The sequence below is a fragment of the Apteryx rowi genome, unplaced genomic scaffold (assembly GCF_003343035.1).
Source record: "Apteryx rowi isolate R43461 unplaced genomic scaffold, aptRow1 scaffold_289, whole genome shotgun sequence".
Classification (NCBI taxonomy): domain Eukaryota; kingdom Metazoa; phylum Chordata; class Aves; order Apterygiformes; family Apterygidae; genus Apteryx; species Apteryx rowi.
The window spans coordinates 965,849-990,019 of record NW_020449296.1 but is presented as its reverse complement, the minus strand read 5'-3'; the positions used below and the strand labels follow the sequence as shown (position 1 = coordinate 990,019).

The 24,171-nt window shown below is 52.5% G+C and overlaps 1 protein-coding gene across 2 annotated transcripts in view; it reads left to right on the top strand.

The window, feature by feature from the left end:
• Nucleotides 1-70: 70 nt before the first annotated feature.
• The window catches only part of CNTFR (ciliary neurotrophic factor receptor), a 235,976-nt gene continuing 211,875 nt past the window's right edge, over nucleotides 71-24,171 (top strand). Inside the window, exons 1-3 of one of the 2 annotated variants that reach the window (XM_026069197.1) lie at nucleotides 71-138; nucleotides 10,693-10,702; nucleotides 17,229-17,265. In XM_026069197.1, the coding sequence (XP_025924982.1) occupies nucleotides 71-138; nucleotides 10,693-10,702; nucleotides 17,229-17,265 (115 nt within the window). Of the gene's footprint in view, nucleotides 139-4,093; nucleotides 4,104-10,692; nucleotides 10,703-17,228; nucleotides 17,266-24,171 lie in introns of both variants that reach the window. The other variant, XM_026069196.1, reaches the window with a different exon arrangement.

Sequence of the window (24,171 nt, the reverse complement as noted above, 5' to 3'; positions counted from 1 at the left end):
GGGTGCGGGGCTGAGCTCATCGCTGGCTCCCCGGCGCTCCTTACCAGTGGCTTCTGCGGTCACATGGGTTATGTGCTGGAGTTTAAAAGAGCTTATAGCCCCCGAGCCGGTGCAGAAGCAGCCGGTGGTTGCATGGGGGTAGCGCCGGGAGCAGCGAGGAGGGCGCCGTGAGTACGCGGCGGGCGGCCGGGGTGCCCCCACGGCCGGAGGGGAGGGGGGGGGTGCGGCGCGGCGATTTGCGCGGCTCGGCTTTGCCCCCCTCTCCCTGCGCGGCGCGGGGCTCGGGGGCGGCGAGCCCCGGTGCCCGACGCGGAAGCTGCGCTGCGCCGCGGAGGGATGATGAGCGGCAGCGGAAATGCCTGCTGCCCTCCGCGGCTCGGCCCCGCGCTGCCCCCGCTCCCTGCCCCGCCGCCCGCCTTGCCCCGGCGCGCCCACGCGTGTCCGCGCCCGGCCGTGGGGCGCCGGGTCCCCTCCCTCCCCCGGCCCGCCGTGGCCACGGGCTCGGGCAGGCCCGCGAGGAAACAATTTGGGCAACTTTGTTTCCTGCTCGTGTGTGTGTGTGTGTGTGTGTGTGTGTGTGTCCCTCCGTGTGCCCGGCCGGGCGCGCCCGCGGGGGAAGGATGGGGCGCAAAGTTTGCGTGGCCCCGGGAGGTTCGCCCCTGCCCCCCCCCCGGGGCGGTTTCCCCCGGCGCCCCGAGGGGAGAAGGGCCGCGGGGAGCCCGCGGTGGGGTCCCCCCCGGGCCGGGAAGGCATCGCAGCCCCGCGAGCGGCGTCAGGTTGAAGGCTGCGGAGGGATGATCCCTCTGCTCTGCCTGCTGCATCGCATTAGCGGGGCTGGAGCCGAGGTTGCAGGGTGGCTCTTTGTAAACTGTAGATTTCCTGGGCGGGAGAGCAGACTTCTTTCTTTTCTCGATTTCTCTGAAGGCACAACCTGCCCTTTTCTCTGCTGTGGCAGCACCCACTGGGGCTTTTTTAATTCTGGTGGGGGTTTTTTTGTTCGTTCGTTTGTTTGTTTGTTACGGGGCGAGGCTTTTTAAGAAAATCGTCTGCTTGGTGCTTCTGTGGAACTGTGCTCCCCGGGTTAGGCAGTTCATCCCAATGAATGTGTGAGTGTGCAGGAGGGCTGCTTTCCAGAATTGCATAATATACACCGTTCCCTCTACTGCACAAATTCCCTGACATTTCCAGATCTTGGTGACTTCCCCCACTGCAATCTTAAAACTGGATTGGGAATGTAACCAGGGTGTGAGCTAATTCTTGCTGCCTTCGCTGGGGACAGAACCTGGGCTCCATGTTTCGGCTTCCCCTGGCTCCTCCAGCCGTTGTTTCTAGATCCGTTAAACTTTTTTGGTATAAAGGTTGGCACTTCTTTCTCATAGAAAGCTGATGCACAATTTTTCCCTTTCTTCCCCACCCTATGCTTACAGACACATGTGTAGGATCTGTAGCACAGGTTGCAGAAAGTGGGAATGCAGGCAAAGCTATTTGATTTGTTTCTTGTCTCTTTGTGCGTGGGGGGGCTTTCCTGGAGTGTTTTCTTTGGGAAGGTCCTGGAGCTCCTTCTCTCAGATTGCTTTTTGCTCAAGAACTTACTGCCTCCTACTAGGATTTTGCTTATTTAACTCTGACTGTGCCGACTCTGTGTGCATGCATGTTGTTTCCCTTTGCGGGCAGCAGGACCCGCACACACCACCGGCAGTCCTGCTGGGTGTGTGTGTGTCATGAGAAGTGGCCGGTCTCACTGCCTTGCTGCAAAAGCGTGCAAAAATGTGGGAGCAAGCCATTCCCGCTCTCCGCTCCTCAGCGAGGCATCGGAGCTGTGAGGGGATGGCTGGAAACATGCAAGGGATGCTCATGTCCGACGGGCAGCGATGCCTCCCTGTGTGCAGGTGCTGGGGAGCAGTTAGCTGGGGAGGGCAGGCTTCCCGGAGACGGGCCGGGCTGTGCAAATGTGAGCACTGCGCCCGTGAGACTTCTTTGCAACAACCCTTTAGGATAACTAACTCATCGGAGCTGGCTGTCGGAACAGGCCAAGGCACAATCTGTTGATTGTGCATTATTTTTTGGTCGAACTTACTCTGGGAGGGCCTGATCCTGCCAAGGTGCTGAGCCCCCGCCACTAAAGGTGCTCAGCGCCTCCTGGACTGGCAAAGGAAGGAGCCGCAAAGCTCGCAATGCACATTCACGTATAAATAACAGTTCAGCCAGGGCTCAGCCTTTCAGAGGTCTGGCCAGCTCCCTGAAGCTGGCGGCAGGAGTTTTGCGGGTGCGAGCCCAGGCTCCGGGGGACTCTGGATAACTCCCCGGCAAGCGGGAGGAATGCATCCCGCTCGCCTCCGCCGTGAGGCTGGGGCTGGATGCGCGGCCGCGGAGCCCATCTCTCGGCTCTGCTGTTTATTATTGCTGCCGCTGCCATTACGCCTGACAAATGGGAGTTGCTGAGTAATGTGCTGTTTGTGTGTAAATATCCGAGTGCTCGCGGCTGAGCTCACTCCTCCGGCTTTGCGGGAAGCCGGCTCAGCACCTTTCCCCTGTGGAAACCTGGGAGAGCAAACGCGTCCTGCTACAGGGACCTTCCCACCGCTCCCGGCAGCTCGATCCTCCGCTCGCCGCCGCTCTCCTGCAAGCGTGAAGCCTCCGAGCTCAGGGGTTAACGCGGAGGCCCTGCTGCTTTCCTGAGTGCAAGTCGGGGATGGGAAAGGGGTGTGTGTGCGTGTGCATGGTGTGTGTGCGTGTACACAGCTTCTGGGCACCTAGGCAGGGCTGTTTCCAAGGGTGCTAGCTCTAGGTGGGCAGAGTTTTGGGGAGTTGGTGCTTTTTGCTAGAGAGATTAGATCTTGGACAAGTAGGAGAGGAGGTTTTGTTTTGTTTTTTCCTGTGTGTGTACCTACTCAGCCCAGAGTTCCCCTTAATTTCATCCAACTGCTGTTCAAGATGCTAAATTATTCCTTCCCCTATCGTTTTCACCTCACTTGCGGATTAGCATCCAACTCCTTCTGTCGGTACGTGTTCAGCCCAGCTAGACTGATCGCAGCTCTTTTAATCTTCCCTTGTAAATCAATCCCTTCTGCCGCCTGATCATTTCTGTCGCTCRTTTTCCTGAAATCCCTCCAATTTGTCCATTTTGTGCTGGTGACGTATGCCTGGCCCTAAACATGATGTATACCAAGCACGGCAGCGTGAGGGAAGGACACCTCCTCCCCTCCCACCCCGCTGGGGCTTGTGATGCTTTGTCAGCACTGAACTGAGTTACTTCCCCATTATTCTAAGCTATAGTCCCTGCTCGGTGTTGCAGAAGAAAGCAGCATACTCAGGTCAGTGCCCTGGGGAGAATTCCTCCAAATTTTGGTGATGAGTTGCTGAGGTTTATTTGTGCGCTGCTAGCACATGCTGGATGGGGCCCGGTGTGCTGGGTGCTGTACGCGGGGGTAGTAAGTTGTGCCTCCCTCTCTCTCCCAAGAGCTAATAGCTGAAGTAGGTGAGGTGAGTGAAATAAGAGAGAAGGCAAGCTGTGTCATGCCCGTTGTATAGATGGGGAAACTGAGGCCCGGGAGTCTTGATTTGTGCCACAGCCTGAATGCACACTTTCTGCACACTTGTCCAGCACGCGCCTCTTGCCTAGGTGCTCTATGTGCAGGGGTCACCTGGGTGCTTCAGTCCCACTGACACCCATTAGCATTGCAGCCAGTACGTGCCTTTTCCCAGGAGATGTTGGATATTGTTACTTGGCCAGAACAGGCTGGCATGCAGGGATGCTGGGTCCTGGGCTGTTGCATGCATTGCTTTTCATGCAACGGCAAGAGCTTAATGCCACAGGTGCTGGCTTCACACCAGCCATGAAATGGGGACTTCATGCAGAGTTACTGGTGTTTTGCACTCATGCGCTTTGAAGTTTTGTCATGCCAAACCATAAGCTCCTAGCGCCGAGCTTTTCTATTAGCTGGAAAGGCCATGCCCTTCCAGGGACCATCTATTTTTAGGAGGAGCTATATTCTGGACAGTGTCCACTGCAGATGCTCCCTGCCTCCTCCTCTTGGCCCCTCTCCAGGAACGCCACTTGGGTGATCCGCTGGTGGGGAAGACTTTGCCGAAGCTCTTCAGGAGTGTGATGAAGGCTGTGCTGTGCCAGGCACCCAGGTACCTGCAAAGCTTTCATTGCACGGGGGTGTGCCGGAGGGACAGCAGCCAGCGCATGCTGCTGCCAGGCTGGGCTTCTCTTCATCCAAAAGGCATATCCATAGGAAATGACATTTAGTTGTGTTCCCAGGACCAGCAGGACACGATGTGTTTTCCCACCGCTGGCTTTACCTCACGGGCTAGGTAAGGGCCCTGCTTGGTCCAGCTGCATGCAACCAGGGCAGTTCATGGAAGTGTTTCTGCAGATGGTCCTGGTCCAGGTCCTGGTCCTGGTCCAATTCGCCGGGATGACACTAGGGGGCACGAGATCTGCTAGAATCCCCGTTGCTGGGGATGGGGAAGGGAGGAGGATGCAAAGCCGCTCTTGACCGACCAAGCCCCTGTAAGATCCCTCCGCACGTTTTTCAGGAATCCAAGTGTTAAACCCGTGCGCAGGCCGCAGGCTGATGTGGGTAACTTGTCCTTCGCCTCCCTCCGCGCCGCTCCTGCCGCGAGCGGGGGACGCGTCGCGCCGGGCGGCTGCTGCGCAGGATCTGCGCGTTCGCGCCGCGGCCGTGGGAGCCGCCGGCAGCGGGGCTGGGAGCGCTCAGCGGGAAACCCGCCCGAAGCCGGGAGGAGAGGGACGGAGCCGGAGCCCCAGGGAGTCCCTGGGGAATTGGGGATATCCAGGAACACCTAGCGTGGCTTTAACTGCCCACCAGAGGCGTTGTCCAGAGCAGGGATTAGATTAGGTCTGGGGTTAGCATTCAAGATGAAGCATGTTAAGGTTTCATTTTCTGCTGGATGTTAAATTCGTACGTGATGTCTCTCCTCAGGGTCATGTTTTCCTGAAGTAGCAAAAACTTTTGAGTCTGATCTATCAAGAATATGGTGTGTGTGTGTATGGATGGAGATATCTATCTATCTATTTGTGTATAATATATATGTCCATGCATATATGTGGGCAGGGTGCATAAGAATGTATCTTTTTAAGATGTGTTTATGCATGTCTGCATAAATTCAGCTGTAATAATGTCTTCTGTCCTTAAAATCTATTTTACCAGCTGTGAATGCATGCATGTATATTAAAATACTGTATACTGGAATCTCTCTCTTGTTATAGCAAACCTTGCAAAAAGCAAATAAAGAGACATTGTTCTCATAGCAGGCTTGGGAGGATTTAATATTTATTTTCTCTGAATTTTGATTGTTAATATTTGTTCAGCATGTTTGCAGGCATTCCCCCCCCCCCCAGTTGATTCTTTACTTAAATTTTGGCACTAGTGGGAAACAGGATACCTTCAGTTTATTCATTGCTTCTTGACAACAGAAGCCAAGCTTCTGGTCTAAAATGTTGATGCTTGATAATGTTCTGACGTATTAACCTCTAAATGGTTAGTTTTTTAAAAGCCTTCTGCTGCCAGACACCAAGCCCCTTTGCTGGAGCGCTGTTTCTGTCACAAGCCCCCAGGCAATGCTTTTAGTAGGACACTGACGCACTGCAAACACTCCAGTTCTCCCAGAAAAGTGTTTGCTGACTGCTGTTGAAAGTATCACTACGGCGACTAGAAAGGAGAGATGGGAGAAGGCAGACGCGTAGGTTCGTTCGCTCCGTTTGTCTGCCAGAGGCGTGTGTCCAGCTTGGTGCGTGTCTGCACATAATCAGGGTCACTTCCCCAGATGTTTTGTAAGACTCTTGCAGAGCCCAAGGAGGGAGAGTGCTTAGGACGGGGGGTTTATTTATTTTGAAATGCCTTGCGAAGTGGAAGGAGGTCTGGAAGGAAGCGCTGAGACTACTTTTAAGCCAACTTGGGACAGCATCCGAAGACGCTGATGTGGTTTGAAGAGGAGATGGTGTCTTGTCTGAAGGTGCTTCCTAATCAGATGATATGAAGTTGGGATCCTAATTAGCCGTAACACCCTAGAGATGTCTTGAAGTCCTCTTGTGGCAGTGATGCTCTGGTGGTGCCACTCGCAGCTCTGAGCTGTTTGGGAGTGGCGTTGTGCACTGCCTGGGCTGCTGCTCTCCGTTTCAGAGATGGCTCTAGTGTTGGAGTGGAGCAAGCAGCGGTCGTTCAGGTGACTTGCGATATCCTCTGGGGCTGCTGCCAGCTTTGAATCACGTTCATAAAGCTGCAGAAATAAAGGAAGGTGCAGCAGATGTCAGAATTAATACTAGTGCCTGTTATATGGGAAACTTCCTTTCTCCTTTCCCTGTGGATATTGCTTTTGGTTGCTCCCTGCTTGGGAGAGGGAGGAGGAGGAGGAGGAGGGAGGCCAGAGAGGTTGGTGATGAAATGATACTGTAATGCGGTCGCGGCTGCAGAATTGGCAGCAGCTGGTGGAGGAATCGTGACCTCTGAGTGTTGCGTTACAGAGGGAACGTGGGAGCCACATAAATCTGACTAGCACGGACCTGGCTGTGTTTAAATAGTCTGCAGCCCCTCCTGTGCGAGGGGAGCCGGCAGGGGGAAGCGCCACAAGAAACGCCAGGTGAGCTGGAGAGGCTGGAGGGCAGACTTTGTCCCAGCACTGGAAGCGGCACCAGGCCAGGACYGCCGCTGGCCTGGTGGTTTGAAGCAAACCCAGGATGAGGCATGACTCTCGACGTGAGTCATCTAACGCATCCTCTGCCCCATCAGGGCTGAGGTCGTAACCACTGTCGGAGCCCTCTCAATGGCCAGGAGGGCTTGAATTGAGCACCCAAGGGCCACTCGAGGGAGATGCACAGCTCTGGGAGTAGCAATGGACCGCTCAGATGTGTGGCAACACTGTAGAGGATGGAGCTGCTGTTATTCCTGCTTATTTTGCTGGGAAGGAAAGGTGCTCCTCGGGGCGAGGCAGGCTCAGCCCCTTGTTTCATCAGTGCTGTGAGCAGCCTCGTTCTGCGATGGCACTGCCAACCAGCTTTGCGTTTGCAGGTAGGATCACAGGCCCCCGAAAGCAAACGCGTAAGCAGGCACAATCCCCGGGCTAGCTATCACGAAGGGATGTGCCTGCTTTTAATTATGTGGGTGTTAAGTCAGTGAATGCATTGTATTCACCAAGTTGCAGCCTGGTATTTTCTTCCTTCTTGTGGTCTCTGGTGGCCTTCCCAATCTCTGGAGAACAGATAAGAATGACTTGGGGATGGGGTGTAACAGCTTGCAGGATGCTGCTGTGGCGAGACAGCCCTGCTATCCCTCCTCTGTGCCTGCGCTGTGGCTTCCCAGTGCAGCAGGGGTGGCCTTGCATTTCGGGGAGATCCTGGGGCCATGCTGTAGATACAGGTGGGGAGGAAGAGAGGGTAGCTGCTTTTTGGCGCCTCCGTCTTTGCTCCATGAATAGCCTCTTTCCGGGTGACCGGCGAGGCCTTTTATTGCAAAGTGCTGCGTGCTGCAAATTCCCAGCCGCAGAGCTCCAGATTAGCCAGGCTGATCCCCAAATCCCATGCAGGCATGGGGACGATTGCACGCTGCGTTTGATCATCTGAGAGAGGCATGAAGTTCCTGTTTCTGGTGGGGGGGGGAGGTTTGCAAGCTGAGCAAGGAGGCAGGAGAGCTCTGCCACCGCCACTGCCTGGGGGAGATTGTTCATTCATGACACAAAACCTGTCTGCATGGAATAGGGGTATCTCTACACCACAGTCATTTTGTCCGTGGCCTAAAAATAATGCTGGTAATAATGAGGACACATCCTCTCCTGCGGTCAGGACGCGGCTCTCGGATGCAAAGGGCAGACAGCCTGTTCCAGACTTTGCCAACGAGTGATTTAGCCTCCTTTGTGCATCACTTCCCTTGCCTCTGAATTGAGGGCTTAAAAAATAAATACATTAAAAGGAGGGAGAGAGAACAAAATGCAGCTGCTGCTCTGAGACTTGATCAAAAAAGCTCTGTCCAGTCCTCTGGGGCTCTCACTTAGAAACAAGCGCTGGAAATAAGTGTTATGGGAAAAAGTACCTGCAAATAACTATTAGTATGGGGAAGATGGTTTTGCTCTTGGAGGTGCCTGAACAAAAGATGTTTTGGAGTGTTTGCTCCCAAAAGGGTGGGTTTTTGGCACTCTCTGGAAATGAGGCCCCACAAAGGGGTCTCTGCTCGCTMGGTTTTGAAACCTGCGCCCATGCCGTTCTCTTTCCCCGTCACRCTGCAATCATGTATGGGTCGGAAGCTGTTTTATTCAGGGACTCTGGAGGCGGGGGGAGACAAGTTGCGCTGTCAGGGGTTGATAATTTTTTTTCATGGACCGGTTTCCTCCTGTAGCATGCCCCCAACACATGCAGTGCGGCGGATTCTCCACACGTGTTGCACAGACGCGCTTCTGTGCTTGCTTAGCTGTGCCTGCCTGCCTACCTATTTGCAGCTGAAGGATCTGAAGCTGCTCTTTGTTGGGATTCGTAAAGCCTCTCTCTCTGGATGGAGTTGTCTGTGCTTTTATTGGCCTGGTTCTGGGAACAATAGCGGCTTTTCTGTCTCCCGCAGGCGTGATTTGTGCGAGGGCTCTGGAGCAGGGGCCAGCTCTTGCTGCTGGTGTGTTTCCAGTCCTAACGTTATTAGTTTGACAGGCCCATTGGGCATGTTGGTCAATCTAGTTTTTATTTCATGCGTGAGACCAACTGTTGTGGCAGGGCACCGAGCATTGTCTAACGCTGAAATCAATGGAGGAGTGATCACGTTACCTGGGCGATAATTTTTTTGGCTTTGCCACAGATGTGCTGTGACACCTGGCAGCAACGTCTTCCCCTCTCCTTGTGATTTGGGCCACCCTGCCCTTTCAATGGGGGCATTTCTGCATGTCCCAACTCTTAGAGCGTGTGGGAGGACTCTCCTCTTTTGGCTGCAGTTCCAATTATTTTGCCTGGAGAACACACGGTTTGGGTTCTGGGAAGCCTAAGCATTGCAGGACACCCCAGGCATGCACCTGGGGATTTCCAGTGACAGCATCCATCTCTTAGAAGTCCAAGAAGCTGCTGTTGACAAAAAGACCATTTCCCATCTGCACATCCAGCCTGCTGGGCTTCAGCTCAGTGCTTGGTGCCCTCTCCCAGCAATGACAAGACATGCCAAGTCCTTAGGGCTTGTTTAGACAGGGCAAGGGCTGGGAGGGGGCTCACAGATGCACTCTGCACACTGTCTTTTTTTTCTTCTATATATAGACACATCTGTTGCCTCTCACCCCTCTTTGCTTTGAATCAGTGACTTCAGGTTCAYTCTAGCTTGCTCCTCTGTGAAGAATAAGTTCTCCAACAGCCAGGGTAGATACCTGATTTTAAGGGCATGCAATATCTGTCCTTCCTAGTTTTGGCACGTCTTTACCTGCAGCCRGGCCAGAAATGCTGTTTTTTCCAGGTAGGGGGTGCCTGTGCACAGGGGAGAGCCAGTCTTGCACTGATGGGTTTGCTGCCTCACTGGGGGAGGCAAAGGTGGGGAGGTCCCCTGGCGAGGTCCCCATGGCTGCTTGCCATAGCATGTTACCATGGTCAGCCTTCAGCCTTGTCATGGCCTGGGGGTGCAGGGAAGCATCATGACTTTTGAAGAGGGGGAACTGTGACCTGGAGTGGCTTTGGGATTTCCTTGAGGTGCCAGAGCTGAGCTGGTGGCAGAAAACCAGCTTTCCTGAGTTGTTGACAGCTCATGCCAACTGCAGGACACACAGTAAATACCCTGCATAGACCAAAGCGGGGCATCTGGCTCTCTGCACAACCCTATATGCTTATCTGTCTGTCTCTCTTTAGTCCTTCTGGTAACTGAACCCCTGAAATGACATTTGAAAGCTTTACATTTATTCGCTCTTGCCAGTTCCAGATCAAATTTGCTGAGTTGTCAAGACGAAGATGCTTTTTTCCTAAGTGCTGGCCCTGCACTAGCTCACCCTGCTCCATGCCTGCCTTGGAGGAATCCAGCTGGGTTCCTCCTGTCTCCGCTGCCACTAGCAATAAAGCATGGGGGCTGAAGAGCAGCCCTGCTAGTGGTTGTGTGAGGGGAAACAGATTTCGGCTTCCTCTTGTCCTGTTGCTTGGGCCGTGCTGGGWTCAGCTGGCAGTAGCTGCTCACTTGTGTGCAAAAGCAGCAGACGGAAACAGGGCTCACGCTGGAAAGAGGTGCTGAGACTGAGAGGGCAATGTCAGGGACTCTCGCATGTGATCCCTTCCTACCCCTTAGGCCCAGTCACACTAGTGGCTGACCTGGGTCTCAGTGAGCAGTGTGCATGCAGTGAGCTGGGGGGTTCTCAGCACAGGTCCCAGCAGGCTGGGTGTCTGCTTCAAGATAACCAGGACAAGTGACGCTAATCAGTGGCTTGCCTGGCAGCTTTCAGCAAGGAAGGCGAGTACTTGTCCATGCATGGCGACTAAATTGCTCTCTTGTCCCTGGAGGCTGTCACTCCAAAGCCTTGCTGTGCTATGTTGGCAGGTAGCAGCACCAGAGGATGCCTCTATTGCTGCTGTCTGCCCTGGGGACAAGTGCAGATGCATGTCTCCATCTGGAAGTCAGGTTGTGGAGAAAAGATACCTCCCCAGAACATACTTTTGCAAACTCCAGTGTGTTGTAGTCCCTCTCGGGCAGTCACGCTGCTGCTGTCTCTGTGTGAGCCATGAAGCAGAGGGGGAGTGATGATACTGCATCCTCTGTGGAGCGATAGGTGCACAGAGCTAGGGGTGGCTGTAGACACCGAAGCTAGAGCACTCTCTTGGTCCTGGGGCTGGCAGCCAGGTTTGGGTTTGGTCTCCAGTGTGCTTTTGAGGGCTTTGTGCAGTATGGTTTCAAATCCACCCCTTCTTCCTTGCCCAGACCCATCTCACCATGGTAAAGTCTAACCTGAGACAACAGTATTTTACATTTGCCAGGCTCTTGCCTCCCTCTTTGTGACTGTGCATAGTATCTTCTACGTATTTTGGGAGCCCTCTCAGGTGTCACTTACCCACAACAGCAGCATTTTGCAGGCCAGGTGGCTGTTAAGAGGATATTGCACAATATTGCTCAGCAAAGCATTGCTGGGTTAACCCAGCTGATGGTCCTGAGCTCGGGGGTACTTTTCGCAGCACCCAACATCCACCACCATGCCTGTGGAGGATGCTGAGCAGCTGCTTTACAGTAGAAACACGAACAGAAACGCATCTTGGCTTTTAAGGGCAGAGTCAGCACATGTGGCGGGAGCAAGGCTGTGACACAAGCAATTACAGCGTTGAATTCAACTACCAATAAGCCAGAGGTTGCTCCCGTCACCCAGGCTAGGAGATGGAGGAATTTAATTATTCGTCTAACTTCTTCCAGAAGCAGCTTGGACAAAACAGYAACAGACAGCTTCCTAAAACTGAGATGAAAAATGAAGAACCCCTTGTTCTGCYGAGTCCTAGCCAGTTAACCTTTTCAGTCACCCCCATGCCCAGCATGACCAGGCTCCCTTAGATTCAGGACCATCTTTCTRAAGACACCCTTGGGCAAAGGGCAGCGTCACGTAGGCAAAATAACACAGCAGCACCTCTTCCTTTTTGCAGAGGTGGGATCTGCTGTAGGTAGAGCCGCTGACTTGCTAGTGCTGCGTTTCAAAGCCCTGGCTGCCTGCTGTCCCCCCGCAACAATCTGCTGGTGGACATTAATTTTTCCCAGATTTCTGCCTCCCTTTGAATATCTCTGCTGTGGATCATTTTCCTTGCACGTGTTAGCTGGTATTTTCCCAAAGCTGAAGCTTGTGCTATTTCCTGCCTGTCTTGCTCCCTCTTCTGTTATGTCTGAATCCACCTTGGTGTTTGTTGTGACTCCTCCCTGCTCAGCTCAGAGGAGACTATTTGCCCCTGTTGTTCTCCTAAGAGCTTGTAAGAGAGAAATTAGCCTTTTCAAAGATGAGAGATCCTGCCCGCCTGTGTCTCATTTAGCACGTCCCCAGCTGGAGCAAAGGGAAGCAAGTCCCATGATAGCCAGGGTGGGAGGGTAAATCAAGTGTTTTGGGGGTAGGAAGAGCCTTGCAAAAAGGGAAGCGCTTCAGCCTGCGGAGCAAGGTGAGGATGGGCTACTGGGAAATGCTCTTTAGAGCTTGGAGGCAGCAGGGGGAAGCTCCTGGGTGCAGAGGTGGCTAGAGGTAAGCTGGGAGCTCTGGTACTGCAGGATCTGGGACCRAAAAGTAATGACTGTACAAAGGGGTGATGCCGTAGGGACTTGGGGCTGTGGGCATGTTGCCAGGCTGGATAGAAGGTGTGCCTTCTCTGGCGTGCTGTAACTGGGCTTTCCTACTGGTGGAGGACTAAAAAGTTATAGTGAGCTTGCCCCTGAGCAGCGCCTTTCCCTAGTTGTTTGTGGCTTCCCCCATGGAAACTTGATTTGGGCCTGAAGTCACCCATAGCAAATCCATTCCTCTATCTGCAGTGAGCATGTGCTGCTCAAGCTGTGGCTGTGTGGGGAGGGTGTGATAACTTCTTTGGTGGCTCCTTGTTTAGGTCTTGCTCCCCTAGTTGCTAGCTTTAGCTCCTGTTCTTGCTGTTTTTTGTTTTTTTTTCTCCTGAAGGAGATGGGTATTGCTGCAAAAGCCCCTTTTCCCAAAGCTGGTGCTGGGGAGCACCACCTTGTGCAGCATGCTCAGGAGTCAGGCAGTGGCTTTAAAAAAAAAGTAATAAATATACCTGCTGCTGTAGCTCTTGGTTCTTACAAGAAAAAAATCCTCTGAGGTAACTTTTTGCTGTGCAGTTCTCAGGGCTGGCTCCGCTGTGGTTTCCAGCGAGATAGCGTCTGGCTAACGCAGCCAAACATGAATGGAGCAACCCTGGGGCTGTATAGGACGAGATAAGATAAGGTAGGGTTATGATTTGCCTGTCTGATCCTGAAGCTTTGTGCATTATTTAGCATGTGTAGCGAGAGGTCAGTGGCCTCCTGATAATTTTCATTAGATTAGCCAGGCAGGGTAATCACTTGCTCGGGAAAACCAGCTTGACACTGCCTGTTCAATAGTTGGGTTTAACTGAGAATAAATAGTCTTGTAATTATAACGACATTGTCAAGGTCAAGAGGCTCAAAGATTCGCTTTTTTTTTTTTTTTTCTTTCCTTCTGGTATGTTTACAGAGACCCTACTATTCTTTATGTGAGCATTTGTTTTTTTTCCTTTAAATTCAAACCAAAAGCTTCAAAGCTCTTCAAGGAAACTCAACGCTTCCGCAGCAGCAGACGTGAGCGGTGTCGCAATAACCGAGCGGTGCTTGTGCCCGGCTGCAGCTGAGCGACCCCGTGCTAATGAGCCGGGGCACCGGCAGCAAACAGGCAGCACGTGCTGCCGACTGGAGCAGCCCTGAGCCCAGTCAAAGATGCTCTTCCTGCCTGATCTGTGCTAATTGTGGGACCGATCCAGCCCCCCCCAAAACAGGCCAGGCGTTGCTCTCTGTTAATGCAGCGGAGCGTGTGCCTCCTTGGGAGAGGTCAGCTCCGCACACGTGGTGTCCTATTGAAATGAGATGTGCACTAGTGTGTGGGGGTGGCTTTGCCACTGGACTTGTGCTGTCTTAAGAGCTGGCATGGGAAGGAAGAATTAGAAGTTAAGGTGAGTCCCTYGCCTCTGCTAGTGCCCTCATCAGTAGGGATGGGCTCTGCAAAGGGGGCTTGGCCTGGGAATGAGGCAGGATATTGGAGCTGGGATCAGTGCTTGTGCACTGAGGCTGTGCACTGTTAAAATGCCTTCCCTTTCCCACCTGGAAATGGGTTGCACTCAGAGCTGGTTATCTTCTTCCAGTGATGACATGCAAAAATAAAGCCTGGAGAGATCTTTGTAACCCTCTAGTCTGGCCTTGTGCCAGGCAAATGCAGGTTGGGGTCCTGGTGAGATTGGGCAAGGCAGGCTGGTGCTCAGGGTGGGTTCAGAGTTGGGTGCTCCAAGCAGGTTTTCCTGGAGTGCTGGGACTTTGCTGGCACCATGGGTCCTTGGCAGTGCATTGCAAAGACAGCTAGCTTGGCTTTTTTTTTTTTTTTTTTTTTCCTTTTAACCTAATGGCCCGTAAGTGGGGATTCTCGGCAGCAGGGCTGGTGGAGATCGTGTTAAGCCTCTCTCCACCAGGTATCCGTTGCTCTCATTGCCTGTCATAGGCTTTGACAGATGCCCCAGGGAAGGCGAGGGCATGGCTTGGCCCAATGTGCCAAGTGACTGATGGTGTGGTTTGTTGACTGACGCCACGCGTCTGCAGCAAGCGTGCGGGTGCTCCCTCGCTCTTCCTCCGAGGGAGAGGGGAGGAGAGGAGGCTGGCTTGACAAGTTGTTGTGAAAGCAAAATGACTTCAGGGCTGATTTTTTTTTTTTTCTCCTCCCCCCCTTCCCCCCCCGCCTTCTCTTGCCTGACAGAAAAAGCATAACTTGTCTTTATTTAATTGGTGCTTTGTGCCTGTCTCCTAGACAGCCCCCTTTCTGCCAAATTCTGGCAGATCAAAACGACTCAAGTTTGGAAGCTGTTGTACATCTAGCCTGCCTGTTTAAAACAAAAATCAACTTTTTTTTTTTGCCTCCCCTCCCAGTTGCAAGCCAATTGTAAAAGCAAAATGGTATATATGATGCTAAACCCTCCTTGCAAAGGCATCTGCTCTGAGAAGCCTGATTGAAGTGGGGAGCAAGTGGTGGAGCTCTGCAGAGATGGAGCAGAAGTGAGCTTGACCTTTTGTTGATAGTGGAGTTCTGAGCATCTAATTGACATGTTCTTGTAAGGCTTCAGACTATTTCATGATCTTACAAATAAGACCTGCCAGGGCCTGAAACACAAAACAAATGTGTTGTGGATCAAATGAGGAAGCACTCTTAACTCTTTGGGCAGCATCACGGTGGGTTGGCAGCAGGGTTAGCAAACCTGAACATGTGGTCTGTTTGGTGATGTTTTCTGTGTAAGCTGGGCAAAAGTTGGGTTAGAGCGGAGACCTTGGATCTCCAGGCTGGTCCCTGTAACTGCCCTGTCTCAGTTTCCGTCCTCACTGAACATCTGTGATAATATGAGGCCTGATAACCTCTCCTCCCAGGAGAGGAGTATCCTGGCAGGGAGCTTGTGCCCTTATGTTGTCTTCAGCCTCCAACCCTGGCAGAAAGCAGCATGGGGTAGCCTGTACTATGAGATCTGCAGGAGCCTTTGCAGGCTGGGCTTGCCCTGCCTTTTGCAGAGCAAAAGCAGCAAAATAGTTTGCTGCAACATGTGGCATGTCCCTGGCTGAGTGCTGCCCCTTGGAGGGGCTCCGACTCCTCTGGGACCTCCTGAAAAGGGATGAGGGTTTCCTAGTGCTGCTTGCTCCAGCCCTACCTGTTGGGGTTGTTAGGTGAAGATCCCCTGCTGGAATAGGGGGTGAACTGGATGTCAAGCCTTTGAGTTGCCTTCCAGCTGGATCTGTCAGCAAGGAAGTCAGTTGCTTGGATTTTCTTTTTTGTGTGTGTGTGTGTCTGTTGTGGAGTTTGCAGATGTTTCTGCCCTGCCCCAGGCAGGGGCAGGCAGCAATTCACAGCCTGTTCTGGCTTGGGGACACGGCCTGACCCTGCTGGGCTGTGCTCCCAGCCTTGCAGAAGCTCAGATGGCCTCTGGCACGGGCCTGCCCTGGCACACAGTGCTGAGGGGGGGGGGGGGGGGGGGGGGGGGGGGGGGGGGGGGGGGGGGGGGGGGGGGGGGGGGGGGGGGCAGAGGAAATGATGGTGCTTTGCCAGAGGCTTCAGCACAGCAATTGCCTGGTCACTGCTGAGGCGTAGAGCAAACCTGTTGCTGGTGGACACTTTTGCAGGTGTTTCTGGGGGCTCCTTCTCAGCATAATGGGAGCAGAGCATGAAGTGGCTTGCCTGTGAACATAAGCCTGTCCCACGGGCATCTTCAGGAGCTTTGCGATGGACAGGAAAATCCTCTGGGTGTGAAGATAAAAGGGGAGCCTGGGAAGCTGCATACAGCTGGGTGTGGAGGGAGGGCTGTTTGCAGCCTGAGTCTGGATGCAAGCAGGGCAGCTTTGCCCAAGGAAAGCAGCCAGTGGTGATGGGCACAGGAGAAAGTGGGAGCACTGAGGAGGGGCTGTGCTGTGCAGTGAGAATCCCCCAGGATGCAGGACCGAGGGAGGGCCTGGAGTCAGTCAATGCCATCTGATTTTGGGCCAGGGAGGCTGCTGCAGTGAGCTGGGGGGGGGGGGGTATGCTGCCTGTGGTGGCTGAGGAGGTGTTTGAGGGAAGGATTGAGAGCTCTGCTCTTTGGGCTGAATTTGAAGTGACAGCCAGGCCTCCATGAGGAGATGCTGGAGTGGTTTCACTACAACTTGAGAGACCTCACACAGCTACCAAAGGGCTGTGAATGGAGCCCCTCATTAATATTTGATAGGGGCTTATTTACAGCTGAGAGGATAAAGGGCTGGAGCCGAGTCCTGCTTGGACTGGTGGAAGTCTGGAGTCACTTCAGCGCCTTGCTGAATGGCGCTGGTACGAATGAGAAGCAAGTCAGGCCAGGATGCTTGCTTGGAGATGTCCTGAGGGCCACTTCTTGTTCTTGTGTGGCTGAACCCAGGTGTTGAGGGTCCTGGCTTTGTCTGCAAGGGAGAAAGGGAAGGAGATGAAAGATGGTCTGTGAGGGACCAAAGCCTTGAGGGACTACAGGTGCTGTGGGGAGATGGGGATTGTGGACAGGGCTGGATGCCCAAATAAAGAGGAATCTAGGGGGAAAGACCTTTAGGGGCTCTTTCTGTACTATATTTATGGGAGTTTTGGACTATCTTATGGGAGGAAAAAGAGAAACTCTGTCRCAGTAGGATCTGAATCTGCCAAATCATGTTGTTCCCAGGACTGTCTAAGCTTTTCCTGTACAATTTTTCTTGGCTGTCTTTGAGGTTGCTCTAGGGCATCCTCCCTTGGTGTGATCTGTCTGTCTGCATCCCCAGCTCCCCTTCTTCCTGTATGCTGCTTGAGCTGTGCCCAGCTTCTAGACTCCTGACTGGGCAAGGCACTGACCCTGGATCTGTCTTGCTTCTGAATTTGTGGGATTTATTCAGCAAATCAGTGTTTCAGATGGTCTTGAGAGATGTTGGCCTTATTGATCTGCAAGAGGGAAAGCCGGCAGCCACTCCTGTGGGCCACTTCTCTCCTATTCTTAGCTCCAGGCCTGCAACCCCAGGGCTCTGACCCAGCCGTGCGGACAGCTGTGGTTGCCCTGCTCAGGGGAGTCTGGTGGAGAGCAGGGCAAGGTGCTCCAGCCTGAGAGTTTAGGGGTAATGTCCTTTCCTTCTTTTCTTTCTGACCCTCCTTCTTCCTGTGCTTTAGTTACTGTGTTCTTGTCAGTGGAAAATAACTAGTACATACCTGTTTTTAAGTTCCTGAGTATTAACTTTATTCCTGATTGGAAATATCATACTGCATAGGGCAGAAATTGAGGGCTGCAGTAATTTCCATGTTGCACTGAGGCCTCTGGGGAACAGCAGACCACTTTCCCCCAAGACTGAAATGAGTCTGAGGCCAGGGCTTTGCTAGGATCTCCTACTTCTCACTGCCAAGTGTGATGTGTGTTTGCATCTCCTGCCCTGACTCTGGGGGACAGTGCTGTGGGGAGGGGACTTGGGGGGGATGCTTGAGGACATGGAGGGGGACAGCCGGTGAGCTGAGACTGAGGAGTGGGGTGAGGGAAAGCGGGGAGGAGCGAGTCCCTCTGCCAGAGGCGGTCAGAGCTTTGTGCATTGCACCTTTCCCTGGGGACCAACCTGCTGCTCCCTCAGCATGATGAGAGCTGAACCTGCTCAGGAACCCCTCTCAAGCCTCTTGCTGTTTGCACCTTACCACCTCAGGGCAGGTGGAGAAGGTGGCAGTGGTGGGTGGAAAAGAAGGGGATGGCCTATTCCTCCATCCCTCCTCCCCATCAGTCCAAATCAGCTGGATTCAGGGTGGTGGTGAGGGGGAGACTCCCCCTTGAAGGGGGTGTGGGGAGTCTGAATTTTGGTGCTTCCCAAGGCCCCTATGTGTGTTAACGACCTGTAATGGGACAGCCTGTGTTAGCCTATTAAGTCCCAATGGGGTTCCTTGTAGACTTGAAAGTGTGAGGAATTTCACTCAACCATGTTAAAACATTTCCACCCCCTTTAATAGCTTCATGCATTGATTTAACCCTGTGGCAGCTGGGGTTGTTGGTTGGGGAGAAGCCATCTGGCTCTCCCCAGCCTCCCATCCTGTGTTCATGCAGCTACTTTGGCCAGAGTTACATTTCTAGGGGATCTTATTAGCACAAGGGCTGCTTGAACTCTTTCCTCTGCAGCCCTCCTGGTGGCTGGCTTGACGGAGCTGATGCGGGAAGCAATTTTCCTGCAATCATGCTGAGCATGGCCTTGCTTTGCTGCTTTTAATGAGAGTAATTTTGCCCTGGCTTGTATCAGCCACAGCCCACCTGTGCTGCCAATTACACTGGCAGATTTGGTGTGACCTGCGGAGCTGGACTCAGGGTGTCCAAGTTCTAAGTGTTTCTGAGCCATAAGGTGTGAAAAATCTCACCAGTGTTGCAACAGAGGTGTGGGAAGCAGTTTTCTGAGTTATGAAAGACCTTTGGACACACCAGTATCAGGTGCTGTTGATCTCAGGGGAGTTTGCAGAGAATCAAGGGCTTGCTAATTGCAGGTGYGTTGCCAGCATGTGAAGAAAGAAGCTCTCCTTAATTGCAAGCTGTGTGCCCTAAACCCTTTCTGTTGCTGTATTAGTTAAATGTGTATCATAACACTTCCATGCCTGGATAGCATGGGAAGGGTAAGCATGCAGACCTGAAGTGGATGTGTGTGTGCAAACATGCCAAAAGGGCTCTGCAGGAGAGGAGGGCAGGTCTGCTACATAAACCCAATACATCTGTCACATGTTTCCGATCTCTGGAGAAGCTGGTGTTCAGGCCTGCGCTTGGCTTGCCCGGAGTGACCCAGGCACTGTCCAGATTTGTTTTCTGCCATGTAGCCATGACATCCTTCTGGCTAATGCTCAAATTCGTTCCTGTCTCCTTGTAATAGCTGTTGTTGATATTGTCATGGTTTCCATCATTGCTGGTTATGTCAGAAGGAATATATCTGCTTGACTGGTGTTGGCCTGTGTTCTTTGGGCCTTAGGCAAAAGACTGGCATGGGGTGTGGAAATCTGGGTAGCTAGCTGACTGCAACGCTATCGCTTGGCTAGTGAGCCCTGTTCAAGGCTCAGTGCCTGGGCTGACCTTTCTGCACTGATGAGCAGCCCCTGTATGCAAATATACAGATGCATTTAAGGTTTGGGCTGTTTTGAGAGGTTCTGTTTGGGCCCAGGGTCTTGAGATTGCAGGCTGGGAGAAGGAAGAGTGTTTTGGGCTCTTTTCCAGGCTGACTGGCTGGGCAGTGCAGTGATCTTGCTCTGCACCAAGGTATCATCCCAGTACTAGCAGGAGGTGTGCAGGCCAAGTGCTGCCTAGGGATGGGTCTGCAGGGAAGCCCTTGCCCCAGAGAGCTCATGGCTGTGCATAAGGGGCCTTACAGCAATAACAAACCCTGTTAGTTTTTATTCTGTTGGGGTTTCTGGTGGGGGGGAATTATAGCTTCTTTTGTCACTAGAAAGCAATGCTGAAAAGACTGCACAGAAGGATACTTGTTGAGTTGTCAGGCAGAAGCTGCCCTTGCTTTCGCCCTGGGTGCGGGTCACCTGTCTCCTTGATGTGTCATTAACAAGTGCTGTGCTTGGTAATTAATACCTTTGTAATTATGCAAAGAGCAGAATGCTCCAAATTTTCAAGAGGTGGCAACTGGAGGCAGAGCCAAGAATGGACAGGGAGGTATTTGGAGGCTCTGTCCTTGGAGCAGCAGAGGGGAGCCAAAGGGAAAGAACTGATGTGTTTTGAAGAAATGGGAAGATGCTGTTGATGAAATGAGGCTGAGCTTCTATTTCAAAGGCTTAGACCCTCTGGACATCCTGGCATAGCCTGGCCTGGGTCTGGTCTGTTCTTTCTTGGCACCAATATTTTTGTAGATGGAAATGCTGGCGTGGGTGACCTTCTCAGCGTCTGGCTGTTGGAGGAAATGTACTGAACTGAAACAAGTGTTTCCAAAGCTGAGCTCTCAGTCTCCGGTCTGTTGTTCTCCGTGCTGAGATGCTGGGGTTGGCAGCCAGGCTGCTGTACTTCCCAAGCGCCTGGACTTGCTCCCAGCCCAGGCCCACCAGAACAGTTGTGATACCAGCCCACTTCTGATGCTGAAGGTCAAATTGCTTGCAGCAGGGTGACAAAGGAGCTCTTGATCTGAAAGCGGGATTGTTCTTTCTTGTGCCTTGCCCCAGGAGGGGTCCCATGGGCTGGGATGCGTGCTGGCTGAAAGGAATGCTTAAAATGTGCTTTTTTTGCTCCTGTCAAAAGCCCTTGGAAATGTGAATCAAAATATCTTCCTCAGTGCCTTCTCACTGCTTGTTCTGGGCCACTTTATTCCCTGAGAATGGCCTGATCCAGTACAGCCAAATGTCCTGGGCTCCTCCCTCTGAGGGAGGTCAATAGTGGGCATACAAGCAAAAGCATAAGAACAGGGTGAGCATGCACTGATGTTCCTCCAGCCTCTGGCAACCTGTGGCTCATATCTCTTCAGCCAGAGATGATATCTTCAGATTTTTCTCCCTCCTATGAATTTGTCTGGTTGCATAGGCTCAAGAAAGCAAGTATTGCTACTTGCAGCCTTCTCTGGCCAGAAGTCCCACAGCTCTGCTGCACCTCACGAAGAGCTGGCTCCTTCTGAGTTTGGGTGCTGCTGCCAGTTGGCTGTACTTGGTCACTGCTGTGCTCGGAGGGTTTGGATGCTGTGAAGCGCTGAGCATGAGGCTCCCACCTATGCTCCACCAGCACAAGGCCTGCGTTTGCATGCCTCCAGCTCCATTGCTGCAAAGTGTCCTCTGGCAAGGCTCTGCTCAGAGGAGTCCTGCRTGATGCTGTGCACCCTGGCCTTGATGCTGTGGTCCCTCCTCTGCCTGGCTGTGCCTTCTTCAGGCACGTTTGTTGCTCCATGCTGCAGACGTCAGGTCATGTATCTCCAGTGCTGACACATCATGACAACTGGAAGACTGGTTTGTTCCTGCAGGGAGGCTGCAGTTGCATCCTGCAGCTGGGTGCAGGTTGCTCATGGGATCTATCGTGCACATGCCAAACTTGCACTGCAGTTGTGAGGCACATCACAGCAGTGTCTAGCTGAGACTTTGCCCGTTTCTTTCTGTTAGAGCTCTGTTCAGTTACATTCTGGCAATAAAGCAAGTGAGGGCTATCCTGGGCAAATAAAATGTCAACATCTCGGGCTGAAAAATACCTCATAAATTTCTCTATACAACTTTAAATTAAGAAAAAAAAGCAGAAAACTGGTGGCACCAGTTGGGGTGAACCCATGTTCAGTGCCTTTTCGATCAGAAGGAAGAGAGATTGGGGGGGGTGACTTTTTGCATTGCAAGGAACTATGCTGGAGTTGAAAGGAGGCTGTGTTCACTAGATGGATCATCCATTCTTAATGCATTGGTGATGGTGTGTTAATTACTGTTGTCATGTGTTAACATGACACTTACACCAGGGGGACCTGTCATACTCTTAACTTCTTGCAAGCTGTCCTGATGGTGACTATCATTCCTGTCACATAAGCTGTAAATTGGAGGCTGCACACGGGTCCCTGGGAGGCAATGAGTCTATTTATGCATGTCAAAGGGCTTGCTAGTTGGAGYAGAGTGGCCTGTGTTGCATTTGTAGCCTGATTTGCAAGCTTCCTGCTCTGCTCTTACTGCAAATGTGACTTTCTACCATTTGCTTGCTCTTGCCATGCTCTGCAGGGCCCTTGGCCTGAGCAGCAATGTGCAAGGATGTCTGCAGAGACACGGGGGCAGCATTTTGGCCACCCTCTCCTCTGAGCCAAGGCTCCAGCTACTCTAGGCCTGTAAGACTGAGCTGCAGGCATGGTGAGAACAAAGTGGAAAGTTAATTTGGGTCCCTTGTTCCCTGTGTAGATTGTGGCAAGTTTGCCTGGTGCTTCTGAGTTAGGTTAATCCTCGCCTGGGTCCAGCTTGCAGCTGCCCTGAGTCCTAGCCTGGTAGCAATGTACCTACGTGCCTGGTTAATGGAAAGCTGGGTGGTTGTAGCTCTTTCCTCCTCAGGGAAAAAGCAAGTACCTGCTAGCTTGTGCTCCCTGGGGTAAGGCAGGGGTCTGAAGAGCCAGACTGCAGCTAGTTTAAAGCATATTCCCTGCATTCCACTAAGCCTTGCACGTTGCTATTGCAGCTGGCTGGAAGCATTTGGGGGCTTTCTCTGCTTTCTCTGTTTAAGTGTAACACACAATCTCTTCTACTTAAGATGCAGGGCTACTCCCACTCCCTCCACCCCAGAACTCTAGGTCATGGATGGTCACATAAATCACAGCTCTCCATTCTGGCTTAACCAAAGTGGGCTGTGTGACCTACAGCCTTTGCCCAAGAGGAGCTGTTAGACAGGTGAGCTGGAAGGAAAAAAAAAAAAAAATCATCCCTCTTGTTCCCTGCACCCTCCCTTTGAAATGCTCTGATCTATTTAGGAAGTGCGTGGTCCAGAGGCTGTTTCTCTGCCAGACTCGCAAGCATGGGAGGAAGAGGGTGTGCTGTCACTTCATGACAGACATGAATACTTGGAGCCTGTGCCGACTCCCTGGGCGTTCCTGCTGGTGGGAACTGTCAGGGGAGGATGATATGTCTGGGCCACTGGTGGCTGATGGACAGCCCCACTGCACTGAATTACCCAACTCTCCTGGCCCAAGCATTCTTCCCTTGATGTCAGGGGCCTGCCAAAAGACACTTTTTCTTTCCCTTCTCCTGCCACAAGGCTTTCAAATGCAAAACTTCCAGATTGCTCTAGCTCCTGGGGGAGATGCACAGTTAAGGGTGCCTGATGCTGCATGAGATCCACCTTCCAGCTCCAATGCACCCCTGGAGAGCTGGGGCATATAGGAAAGAAATGGCAAACCTAGAGGGATGGTAGGGAAATGGCATGGGCTGCAAAGGAGCTGGCTGATGCTCTCTGTTCTCCTTCCTGTCTTAAATACCTCCATAACGTGCAACCAGTCTGTAATCCTGGTGGGGTCCCCTTGCAAGGGAGCAAAGGTGTCATGACTAATGCAGGGAGCAGTGGGACAGCAGGATATTGGAGATGGGAAAGGGGCTGAGAGGTTGGGGCTCAAATCTAGTTGAGGCTGGTGTCAGCCTGAGGTGCTCTCAGTTCCTCTGCAGGAGGGTGTTGTCTTGTGAAGGGTATGTCTAACCCAGGCAGTGCCCAGCAGGTCACTGCACAACCAGGCATTAGTCCTTCATGGGGATGCTTGGAACATGGGCTTAACAGTTAGGGGTCTGGCCCCAAATATAGGTATTTGGTGCCCCATCTCTTCCAGGCTAGACTGAGGACAGCCTGGGAGAAACTTTCATTGTGGCCAACCATGAAGCAGGAGCTGCTTTTAAATGCTGCAGAAGGAAGGAAATCGTCCCTCCTGTCCTATTCTAAATTCTCTTTTAATCAGAAGGATTAGGCTGGTTATCAGCATGACAGTGCTGTGACCATGCAGATGATAACTTCAACTTTTTTTGTCTCAAGTGATGAAAGCCAGAAACCCAGGAAAGTTTATTCCCAGGAAATGTATTTGGGGAGGAGGGGAAGGAGGAGGAAATACTGAAATTGTCTTACTTTCTGAAGCTGATGGTCTCGCTCAGCTGACTGGTGTTGGCTGTAGAAAAGCTTAGGCCAAGTGGACCCCACGTGGGACGARTGCCTGCTCTGGTGCTGTAATGCATGAAGACACTGTTCCCTGCTGTTACTGCTGTGGTGTATGTGGCTGTGTCCTTACTGCAGTGGGAGCACTGGATATAAGGCTGCTTGCTCTCCTGATCTTGTGGTGGTCACATCAAGGTTCTGAGCCTTTGGGGCAGCATTCATTGACATTTAATGGCCACCTTGCCTGTCTCAACAAACATCCTGGGACTGTTTTGTGGAGTGTTTCAACACTCCTTTCCACTTAGATTTGCTCTTTCCTCTAATCTGCTTGTGTGCAAGTGCTGTGTGTGTGTGAGGTGTTTTGACTTTGCAGCTGCACTTGAGTTACTCTCTGATGCCTTGAATGCCACAGGTTGAGAAATGCTGGTCTAGGG